The sequence below is a fragment of the Candida theae genome, assembly GCF_024610275.1.
Source record: "Candida theae strain CBS 12239 chromosome Unknown scaffold113, whole genome shotgun sequence".
Taxonomy (NCBI): Eukaryota; Fungi; Ascomycota; class Pichiomycetes; order Serinales; family Debaryomycetaceae; genus Lodderomyces; species Lodderomyces theae.
The window spans coordinates 1-11,688 of record NW_026261358.1 but is presented as its reverse complement, the minus strand read 5'-3'; the positions used below and the strand labels follow the sequence as shown (position 1 = coordinate 11,688).

General features: G+C 38.2%; 4 protein-coding genes across 4 annotated transcripts; 2 read left to right on the top strand and 2 right to left on the bottom strand. All coding sequences in view use genetic code 12, as the record gives it.

Annotated features, from left to right (window-relative positions):
- Positions 1-1,013: 1,013 nt before the first annotated feature.
- KGF57_000682 (uncharacterized protein) lies at positions 1,014-2,978 on the top strand (the record flags this gene model as incomplete). The annotated part of the gene is made up of 1 exon (XM_051755176.1): positions 1,014-2,978. One exon carries the CDS (start codon positions 1,014-1,016, stop codon positions 2,976-2,978), a length of 1,965 nt encoding a protein of 654 aa, XP_051610811.1.
- Positions 2,979-3,268: 290 nt separating this feature from the next.
- Positions 3,269-3,988, top strand: KGF57_000681 (uncharacterized protein; the record flags this gene model as incomplete). The annotated part of the gene is made up of 1 exon (XM_051755175.1): positions 3,269-3,988. The coding sequence occupies one exon, from the start codon at positions 3,269-3,271 to the stop codon at positions 3,986-3,988; it is 720 nt and encodes a 239-aa protein (XP_051610810.1).
- Positions 3,989-4,119: 131 nt separating this feature from the next.
- KGF57_000680 (uncharacterized protein) lies at positions 4,120-5,718 on the bottom strand (the record flags this gene model as incomplete). The annotated part of the gene is made up of 1 exon (XM_051755174.1): positions 4,120-5,718. One exon carries the CDS (start codon positions 5,716-5,718, stop codon positions 4,120-4,122), a length of 1,599 nt encoding a protein of 532 aa, XP_051610809.1.
- Positions 5,719-8,619: 2,901 nt separating this feature from the next.
- KGF57_000679 (uncharacterized protein) lies at positions 8,620-11,184 on the bottom strand (the record flags this gene model as incomplete). Its single annotated transcript, XM_051755172.1, has 1 exon — positions 8,620-11,184. The coding sequence occupies one exon, from the start codon at positions 11,182-11,184 to the stop codon at positions 8,620-8,622; it is 2,565 nt and encodes an 854-aa protein (XP_051610808.1).
- Between the last annotated feature and the right edge of the window lie 504 nt (positions 11,185-11,688).

Genomic DNA, 11,688 nt, shown 5'->3' with positions numbered 1-11,688 from the left:
TTAAAACAACACATGAGCTTCTGCATCACAAGTTTATCTCAACTCTGCTTTCCTGAAAACTTAAAAGTGAGCATTCTCAACAGAAGATAAAGCGACATGGACATACGTTCTATGGGTTCTTCGTTTTAAGACAATGTAACGACTAAAGTCGTACCAAAGCCGATATCAGATCCACTTCATTCACACACACCATGATCTTTCTTGTTTTTTTTTTCCATTATTGATGCAATCATGTTTATTCTTTCTGACTCATGACCGGTAATACTGGAGCTGTATAACACGTGAAGGGAAGTTATTTAGTTATGTTTTAGGTGTGCCTTGTGGAGAAGCTTCTTAATTCTGTCAACCTCTCAACGAACACGCTGTCATACTCAGCAAATACGGTCAATAAAACTGTCGCCCCATGTCATAACGAGGTGTATCCTTCAAACTCCTGGAATACACCTGATACACGCAATTTACAACCAACAACGGACAATTGCCGAATCTCCCAAAGGAACATAATGGCTCGCGTCACATAAGACCAAGCAAGTCAATTAACATCCGTACGCAGTCTCCATAGTTCTAAAACTAGTTTGTAAGACTCTACATCTTCCTCTAAAATACTTATCGAAGAATTTGTTTTTTTTTTCATTCAGATAACCTGTAGATGTACAATATAGTCTTGCTTTGCAATTTGGCCGTCGATTTATTTGACTTGCCTCTACACTTGTTCATCAAGTAGGACTGGCACCTACAATACGAGTGAATTTCCAAACACACAGCAAATTCGAACTTCATCTATTGCAAATGAAAGTGATAGTAACTAGGGAGGTAACAAGGTGTCCGTTTGAGTTGGCTCGGCCATCACGTGGGAGCCAAAGTGTTGTGAGGTATTCAGTTACTGAGGTGCTGATTGTTCAATTTTTTATTGACAACAATACGCGGTTACAATAACAACCACAACTTTCATCATCATTAAGAATCACGTTTTTGCAAATTCACGGCTGCGTAGGGAGAGATTATGCTGCAACATGGCAAGCTACATTACACAGTACCTACCAAACTTCAAAAACTCATTGAGTGCAGCAGAAACGTCTAAAAATGTGGAGTCGTTGAACTCAGTGGGCCCTGGACAGATCAAGTACATTGCAGTTATTGATACTGGCGAAGAAGTTCTGGACTCAAAGGAAGAGCTGGACTCGGAGTTGAGCAAGCGATTGATTACGTTTGTACATAGTGATACAAGTACTGAGATTAGTCCCAATGTCAAAATACGATTGGCTGGATTAATGCAAGGTGTCTATGCCTTCTCCCTGGAGTTCATCACCACACCCAAGGCGGAAAAGAGTGTGAAAAAGCCTATGATTGTCAGTTCAGAGGGTGAGAGTTTTGTTGTGGTTCAAATTGAGAAGTCGTACAGTCTTATATGCTCCATCGCATCCAACGATCAAACTGTCACTAAACAATTGCAGTATCTACTCAATCAGCAGCATTCCTTTTTCAAACTATTTCACAAATCGTTAAAGAGTATAAAGGAGGATACAGGAGACGATGTGTTGCGAGATTTGTCAAGTCGATGGTGGAGTGAGTTTTTGTCCGACTACAATCAAAATTTAAGCACGCGAGATATTAAATGGCCTCATATTTTCAACTACTCCGGGTTCAATAACATGATTGCGGACGGTTATAGAAAGTCGTCTATTTCAATTTCAAAGAGAGTCAAAGATGAGTTCAAAGGGTTGTTGTTGAGTGAAGAGTTGATTCCGCATGGTCTCGTTATCAGCAGCTTTGCACCAGTTGTGAAGAAAATGGGTCTTATCCATATAGAGTCCTTAGTAGGTGGGTTGGAATACGAGTCCTTGGTGGATCTCCATAAGTGGATGGAGTTTGACTATGTTATGCGAACCACGAGCAAAAGGGGGCGTAATGATCGCGATTCCCACGCTGTTGCAGAAGAAGACACGCTTGGGTTCATGAATCCAATCAACTTGACAAATAGCTTGGTGGTTCTGCCGTGGAATAAGATGTCCGATATGATTCGTGGTGAAAGCGCTGTAAATTCTACTGAAAATAACGAGAACTCGCAAACACTCAAGCCAAAGACATCGAGAGCATGGCTTTCAATGCCAAGCGTGTTTGGAGGAGATTCGAGTGAAGTTGAAAATAGTAGTTTATGTTTGCCAAGTGCAGATGACGGACAGGAGTCAGTAAAGCTGGTTGAAGATGTACTTTGTCGGTTCTTGTATGGTATCCAGCCGGATCAATCTATATTGAGAAAGCTTGTTTATCTTTCTACAAACATTGCAAGAGATGATGATCGATCTGAAAAGGTATTTTCTGAGTCCGAGTATCAGCTAGTGACATATTTCCGAGACGACATCTGCATCACTTTAGTGTACGACTCGCTGGAGACAGCACGTCTTGACAGTGCCGAGTTTTACAAACATTTGTCATTGACCATCTTGAATCCATTACAAGAAGAAGTTGTTTCTTATCAAGCATCGACACTAGGGACAAGTACCAATTCGATAGCCACATTGAACTTAGCCAAGATTGATAATAATTTCCTATACACGGTGGTTGATTTCAAGCAAATGAATTACACATCGTCAATACCCTTAATCCTCGATGAACAAGATGAAAAATTTGCCACAATTGTTAATATCCACAACCAATTGATCAAGATTTCTCGGAATTTCGATTTCAGTGCTCATGAATTTTATCATAAATTTACGTTGGGCAATAAGCACGATTGGATGAGCTACATCATCAAGTATGGACATAAATTGATTGTTATTATCAAAAATAATACAAAGAACAGTAGCGGTGTGAGTGCGTATAGTGGTGGCGGAAAAAGTACCGCTATTCCGCCTGAGGAAAGAACCGTGGTGAATCAGATTACCGGAATTGTTTCTGATTACGCAAGTTTGGGATTTTTGGATAATTTAGGAGATGATGTGAAGTACTGGTTGGGACAGGTTATTGATACTGAGTAGTGGCAGATGCTGGTTGTGCTTGTATACGTGTATACACGTCTCAGGAAGGGGGAGGACTATTGAGAGGGAAAATGCTGTGATAACTTTGCAATGCTTGTAGTGGTGTAGATGTGCAATCGAAACTTACGTAGCGCTATATTCAAGTTTGGTGCACATGGTATTGCAGTGAAGATGTAGTTGTGGTGCCGCTAGTTGCAAATTATTTGGTAGCGATATAGTTAAATACTAGGTCGAGAAAACATTGAATCTCTTACACAAGTTGGGACCTTCTTTCTTTGTCAACAAAGTCAATGATTGTAGTAACTCCACAAGAGATAATTGACAAGTGTCCAAGTCAGATATTAAGCAAGATAGAGCGATATGGGCTCGATCAATCGGGAGATTCAGATTTTCAAGATGGCGGTATCACGACATTGCAATCCCCATCTACAGCAACAACAACAGCAACAACGAAAACAACGATCCCAAATCTCAATCAACTTATAAAATCCACCTTGGCGACTTCTGGCAGGCTTCCGTTAAGTGACCATCGACTGGTGCCACCTCCTTCACAAAGCATCAGCATCAACATCAACGACGTGATACTTGATGTAGAGAACCTACCGCATTATTCCTGCCTGGTCACGCCGCAGCAGCAGCAACAGCAACAACAACAACAGCATCGGTATAAGTATCAGTACCATCCCCTAAATTACGCTGTGGATCCCAATGCTGAGCAGTCTCAACGTGTCGATCTAGATAGCGATGAAGGCGTGGAAGATCCTGACGTGGTTGAGTATCTTAAATTCAAGAGGGATCATCAATTGAAGTTTTTGAAGGAGGTTCAACTGAGAGGTTTGGTGTTGAAAGGGAATGGCGGAGGAGGGAGTGGTGGTGCTGAAGATGATGGTGTGAGCGGCCCAAGCAGAGACAGAGACAGAGACAGAGGCAGAGACAGAGGCAGAGGCAGAGGCAGAGAGAGCGGCGTTGGGGTTGGACAGAGTCAAACTAGCAAGTTCATGAATTATTGATTACTACAGTCTATCCACAGTTAATAAATAATAGATTTTCCCAATGTAATTAAATATCTCTTATATACCCTTCGTATACACACTTTCGTAAAAGCAAAAACAAACAAAAACCGAAACTGAGACTGAATCGGTTACTTCATCTTGACAAAAACACCCTCATCCAAGTTCATTGTCAAATGTATACATTTCTTTGGTGGGTAATTGTCATCTTGCGATTCCAAAGTGGGGAACAATTGTGCCAATCTGGCAACGACATAACTAGCTTCAGTCAAGGCAAATTGTTGACCCAAACAGATACGTGGACCACCGTTGAATGGCACATAAGCCCAGCCCAATCTCTTTGCATTTTCCCATCTTTCAGGTTTGAACTCCTTCGAGTCTTTGCCATAGTATTCTTCCAATCTGTGAGTCTTGTAAACCATGTATGCAACAGTAGAACCTTTGGGGACAAAGATAGGCTTGGATCCATCAGCACCTCCACCACGTGGCAAAGTTGTGTCTCTAGTTGCAGTTCTAAAGTTTACTGGAACTGATGGGTATAATCTAAGTGCTTCGTTGAGTACTGCTTTCAAATATTCACATTTCTTCAAAGTTTCAAAAGTGATGGCTTCAACACGAGAATCTTCTCCTTCGCCGAAATTCTCAACGATTTCTTGTCTCAATTTTTGCCAAATGTGGGGGTTTCTTGCCAATTCATACATGGTGAAGGATAACAATCCGGCAGTTGTGTCTCTTCCAGCAACCATAATGTTTAATAATTGATCTTGCAAGACTTTAGGGTTTCTAGTTTGTTTAACCAATTCGTAAAGGAAAATGTAACCATCTTTAGATTTTTCTTCCAATTCCTCGGGTGTGAAATTAAGTGCCTTGTTGACAAAGTATTTAGCCAAGTGTTGTACTTTAGCATTGCAGTCTCTAAATTCCTTGGGGTTGATGAAAAAGTAAAACATTTGCATATAAGTTCTAGTGGCGAGGTATTTTTGCGACTTGTTGAACGCATCAGCAAAACTTTCTCTTCCTGGAATATTGTTTGGTGGAGCAACACCCAATTTCTCATCATAAAGGGAGTGAACCGACTCTCCAAACAAAAACTCCGTAGCAGTATCAACAGTAAATTTGAAAAACAATTCTTGTAAATCAAAAGTGTTAAAGTTGGTGGATCTGATATGTTTAGCAAGAATTTGTAAATGTGGTTCCAATGACTTAACATGGGCAATTTGTTCTCTAGCAAATTGTGGACGCAACATTGCACGTGAATCTTTCCATCCATTACCATCCAAGGTGAAAATACCATCTCCTAAAAGAGGAGCGAAATGTGCATGTCTGGTACCCAAGGAAAAATCATTGAATTGAGTAGCCAATACAGCTTTAATGTTTTCAGGGTCAACAGTGAATACAATCTTTAACAATCCAACAACATTCAAGTATAAGGAATGGTTTGGGTAGTGGTCAAATTCTTCATCACCCCAATCAGCTAATCTTCCTGCATTCTTCTTTTTAACTGCTTCGATCAAGGCAAAGACACCAGTAAAGCCAGCCTTACTGAATTTAGGTGGGTCTTGACATCCCAATTTCCAAGCAACGTAGTAGTTTCTAAGGTTTAATAGTGGGATATAAGTGAGTACAATGAGAAAGACAATGGTGTACCATTTAGTCAAGTACGGAAGTAGCTCTTGACCAAAGTCAGTAACGTGATCTATTATGGAGGAGGAGGAGGAGGAGGATGACATTGTGTGAATAGTAGTCTAAGTGTGAGCTATTTTATTTTTATTTTTATTTTTTTTCTTTTGAATCAAAGTACAGTAGTTAAGTAGTAAAGGAAATCGAGTTGGTAATAATGTGTGTCTGGTTTGATAGTTGTTCTGAAGAAGTATGTTGCAATTGAGAGAAAGAGAGAGAGAGATTTTATGAGAAGAAAGGCAAGGGTTTATATATATATATATATTCTGTATATATATTCTGTATATTCTGTATACTCTATATTATAATTCATATTAGAAGACTGTGATAATTTAATTTCTATTTTTTTTCAATTATTTTTGTTGTTGTTGTTTGTTGTTTGTTGTCTTCTTCTTTTTTTCTGTCCTTTTTGTGTACAAAACAAAGTATATATATATATATAAATATATATATTCACATTATGAATTTTGCTGCTACCAACGGAAATTATGTAAAATAGTATTACAGTGCGTGTGTATCTTCACTTCATTTTACTTAATCACAAACACTAACAATTTTCTTTACATAGTTCAATTAGATGCCTCCCCCCCCTCCTCCTTCCCAACAGAAAACAGCACCAAAGAAAGCTGAACAGGAAAGTTGAAGAGAAAGAGAGAAGAAAGTGGGGAAGCAACTTTACATGGCGTGATGGAAAACTCTATTAATCTTCTGTAACCATTGGAGAGGTCATCATCATCAGCATCATCATTCCATTTCACTTTCAATTTAATAGTAGTCTAATCATCGCTATGTAATTATTACTATACACTACTGTCAAACTAAATAGTAATTTACCCCACACTTATTATTTTATTTTTTAGTAGTATCATGTACTGCATATAATTTCCTTTGCTTGTTCTTTTTTCTTTTCTTGGTTTTTTTTTTTTTTTTTTTTATTTTCCTGATTTGGTGAGAGAACTTATGTGTGTGTGTGTGTGTCCCTTATTCTTGTGTTATAGTATGAGTTTAATACAACACTAGCAGTAACTTGAGCACAATAATAATAAAACGTATAACGGTGTATATCGTATCTTGTACTCCTTCACTCGGAGTGCTTGAGAGATACAGCTGCTTACCGCATCACACATCTCTTTACTCATTGAAAAAAAAAAAAAAAAAAAAGAGAATATTATAAACCTACAGTATACCTGTCACATGCAATCTCATCTATGTATATGTATATACACATACATTGTGAATTTTGCTCATCATCAGAGCCCATGTGACAAAATAACCATCATTACCTTGTGTTGTTATACAATGCTGCCTTTGTTTTGTTTGCTTCAGGAGAACAAAACAAGCGTCCAACAAATAATAGACAATTTCTCAACGGATTTTATGCATAGCATGCTATATTATTTTATGACAACCGACTATTGTTTACCTTCATATATGCATTAACTCCGTCACTCTTGTAGTGCTTTGTTACACAATTTTACAAAACTCCGGTTTGGAAAGTGGCGGAATTAACCATAGTGCACGAACTATGTCAAAGTATTTTTATTCTGTTTTCCATTTTTTTGTTTTTTTTTTTTTTTTTTTTTTTTTTTTTTTTTTTTTTTTTTTTTTTNTTTTTTTTTTTTTTTTTTTTTTTTTTTTTTTTTTTTTTTTTTTTTTTTTTTTTTTTTTTTTTTTTTTTTTTTTTTTTTTTTTTTTTTTTTTTTTTTTTTTTTTTTTTTTTTTTTTTTTTTTTTTTTACTTTTATTTTTGTTCCCTCCTTAATTTCTATAGAACAGAGTTCTTCCCCGGAATTTTACCCCTTTACAAATAATACACCTCTTCGGAGTTTCATTTCCCTTTTGCTATTTTATTACTCAGTTATTTAAAGCACTTTGTCATTGGCTGAAACTCTGCCACAATTCGTTCAAACTTCTGTAGCACTCAACGTAATACAATCAAAAAAGGCTTTTTGTCTTGCCTGATGAAATATGGGGAACACAGAGAGAAAAAAAAAAAGAAAAAAAAAGAGTAAGTTTTTAAAGTAAATTCGATTTCTACGTACGGATTTCTTCGGAGGCAATTACCATCAAAAGCTAAGCTGGCCGCGGTTGTCAACGTATTTAATTCCAATTTTATCAAGTGTGTTTTGGGGTGGGTTTACATAATTTTTTTGTTGCAAAATCATTCAAAAAGTTGATACATTTCTTTTTCCCCCATATTTACAATATACTAACCCTATTTCAACATTACAAAACCCCATCACTTCAAATTATTTATTACACACTTCTTCCTCTTCTCCTCTTTCACTCCTTACCGTCTACAAAATCAAAAAAAAAAAAAACAAAAAACAAAAAACAGTTCAATTCAGTTTTAAGTATGCGGACTGAAAAGAATAAAGATATATAAAGATAAACTCCCAAATAAATACAACTCCCCTTTTTGGTATCCAACGATTTGCATAAAAAACATATATGAAAAACAATACGCCTTAGCCAAGAGAAATGACCACGGACCAAACAAATAGTGGTTTCCAATGGACAAAAAAAAAAAGAAAAAAGAAAACCCCTTAAGAAATGCCAAAAAAAAAAAATTATTTTGTAATTTGATATGCCTTCAAATTATTTAGTTTGGACGAGATGAGAGTCGAACTCATGACCTTCTGCTTGCAAGGCAGACGCGCTACCAACTACGCCACACGCCCCAATTTATGAAATTCATTTCCTTAGGTTTAATAAACGAGCTGAAATGTACTCACGTTTTGCTATAGTAAATGCTATCCGCAACACTCTCTCTTTTCTTTTTTTTTTCTAGAGATATCTTTTGCCAATTTTCAATTGTATTACACCATATGTTTACAAGAAGTACTTTGTACCACACAGTAAACTGTACTTTTCAGTTATATACACATATATTTCATTGGAAACTGAAACCTCACCACTCACAACCATTGATACAGGTAAATGTCATTCTGATTACTCCAGCAAGCTGTACCCAAGTATCTTCCCATCATCATACAAAATGTAAAGTAAATATGAAGGGCTGTCTTTTATCTCACTCGCCCGCACGCCATCAATACAACTGCTATCAAACACAGTTGAACAATCACCATTATTCACACCAACTTGACTCTTCTTTTCTCGTACACTCAACCCAACAATGGTTCGGTAACTGCCACCATCGGCAGTGGCTGCTACCTTAAAAGCATTAGGAAACACATGCTCCTGTCGCATTCCATAAACTCCTCGATAAGTGCACATTCGCATAATTGTCACTATTCCTTGTTGAGAAACACCAATGAAGCATGACAATTCGGGAATCACGGCTGAGATTGAAAGCCTATTTGAATAACAACTTTCGGTTTTCTTATGCAAGTCCAAATTAAACAAAGGCTTAGTCGCACAAGGACAATACAAGCTGGGATATTTGAATAAAGCCATCTTTTTAGAAGTTGTAACAGCCAAGAAATCATCAACAATTTTGTTCAGTTTCTCATGGAGTAAAATATCCCTATGAATTCGCCTATACTCATCATTGATATCCGTCATTTTGGCAGTAGCTGGCATACGAATAACGGGAGGTTCAACTCCGTGAAAATCGATTGAGTCGCATTGGTAAAATTGGTAGTTGGCAGCCAGACCCAAACCAGTTCCAGAATCAATCACATCATCTTTCCCATCTTCTTGCAACACCTCCCCCTCCCTTTGCAATTGAAATCCTTGTTTCGACTTTAAAACGATGCTTTCTGCAATTATCCTATCGCACTCTTTTTCATCGTCAATTTCACAATCACCAAACACCGATTGCAATGAACCCACCGGTAGAAACCAACTACGACGAAATGGTTGGATTGTCCAGCAATCCTCATCAACGACACATCGCGACAAAAGCGAAGGAGGATAAAATTCAACCCTTTTGAAAACAGTCCTTGCACTACTAATCAAATCCCTATCCTCATAGTGATCCAAATGCCTGTGTCGATATACTTCGTCATCCCCATTACCATATTCCAAAGACTCAATCATTGGATCTGTATAATAAACTGCCCTATGTTGGAAAAACTCCAAGTCAGATTTGTTCAATGGCCCCAAAACGAGCTTGAATTGAAAATCAAGAACTACAACTTCTCCTGCAATCGTAACACACGAAACTTCAACGGCTCCATGCGTATGCTTGATGATGGCAACGCTAGGTATATTATGTAGAAGCTGATGTGATTTCACATGATAAAATCTCCCATCTTGTTCATGGAAGTATAACAACACAATACATTGCGAGTTATCCGAGGCAACAATAATATTGTCCTTTATATCAAGTCCCCACAAAGAGGCACTCAATCTAATCTTGAAACTCGGAGGTATTTTCAAGTTTCTGAATTGAACCTCTTCAGCAGATGGCTGGTGTCGTTTCAATTGCTCAACGAGTGCATCAACGTACCATATTAACAAACGTCCGTCATCGATGCATGCGCAAACAACCGTCTTGCCAAGAAACTGACAACTTTTCACATAGTTGATACCATGTGGGAAATACGGACTTGCGGCAACAACCCTATCTGTGGTTGATGTAAATGTAGGCTTGGTATCAAACATCAAACGAGGGGTTTCATTTGGCAAATTCGTCATCAGATCAAAGTCGTATATATCGAGTCTCGAATTACAAGCAACAACTAGATAATCGCCACCATCATGGGCAAAAACACAACTCAAGTTGTTCTTGTATTGCATGCAACCCCTCATTGACTTTAAAGTGGTTGTTCCTGCCACATTTAATTCCATTCCATTGTAAAACTTTTCCGCGGGAGCTTGTTTCAATAAAAGTAGCTCTTGATGAGGTTCAATATCGACCACAAAACTACCTCTATCTATCGTCTTCACTGGTGGCGAGTATATAAAGTTTGTTTTATCGTGTGAACGGTGATATTTAAATCTCACACTTGATGGTTTTCTTTCTGTATATTTGAAATTGTCATCCAACTCTTCAAGGCAGGACATTGTTTCTCTGTTGACACGAGAAGAGCTCGACGTATAAACAGGGGTATCGTCATCAGATATCGAGTCATATGCCTCGTCCTCGCCGTCCAGATCTGAAAACTCCACTTGTAGAGTACGTCTTATCTCCTCGGTGTACTCTTCAATCAGTCGATGAGCCTGGGGTCCAACCTGTCCACGACCTGTGGTAATACGGTTGGTACCAAACTCCAGAGCATTTGCGTGTTCTATAAACAGCATATGTTGCTCCTCAATACCATCATTAGATCGATCTCTCACGTCAAATTGTTCATCGTTTTCCGCATGAGCATCGTCATGTCTTTCATGATCATGGTCGGGTTGAACTTCATTATCATTGGAAATACTTTCAACCATATCAGCTTCAACAAAGTTAGAAGCCGCGATCAAATCTTCATCATCCAGCATATCATAGTCATCTTGCGGCTGGACTCTGATTTGGTGACGCGAAAAGGCCGTGGAGGTTGTGTGATTATTATTCAATGACCGATGTATGCCTCGTAGATTAAGGAATTCTTCAAACCCCTCCATTATGGAGATAGCTTGAGACTTAAAAGTATCAGCTGTGAATAAGAGGCTTGTGCTGACGTGGGATTGTAAATTGCGATATTTGGCGAATAGCGTGATATGCACAGTGCAGGTTGAAAAATACGTCGTGCTTTACTCTTCAGAGAGGGCGTGATCATCGCCCATTCGCTCTTTCGGGGTCTTTGCTATGGGGTCAATTGTCGCTACCAAGTCAACAAAAAGTANATTATTGACTCAACTTACTATACGCATATTATTAATTAGAAACACCAGGAGAAGGAGTCAGGCGTGGTATCCCACAATAAGAAACGCTAAAATGTTTGAGATCCCTTGGTCGCGTCTGATCTAGGCTGTAACTGCTCCACCTGTTGATCCAAGATTCAAGACATTGGCATGTACCACTACCACCTTCACTCCAATCCAACAGAGCACTACAATGGATAGAGATGCGCGAGATGAGAGAAAGATTAGGATGTAGATGTCAATTGGACAAACAAATATAAAAAA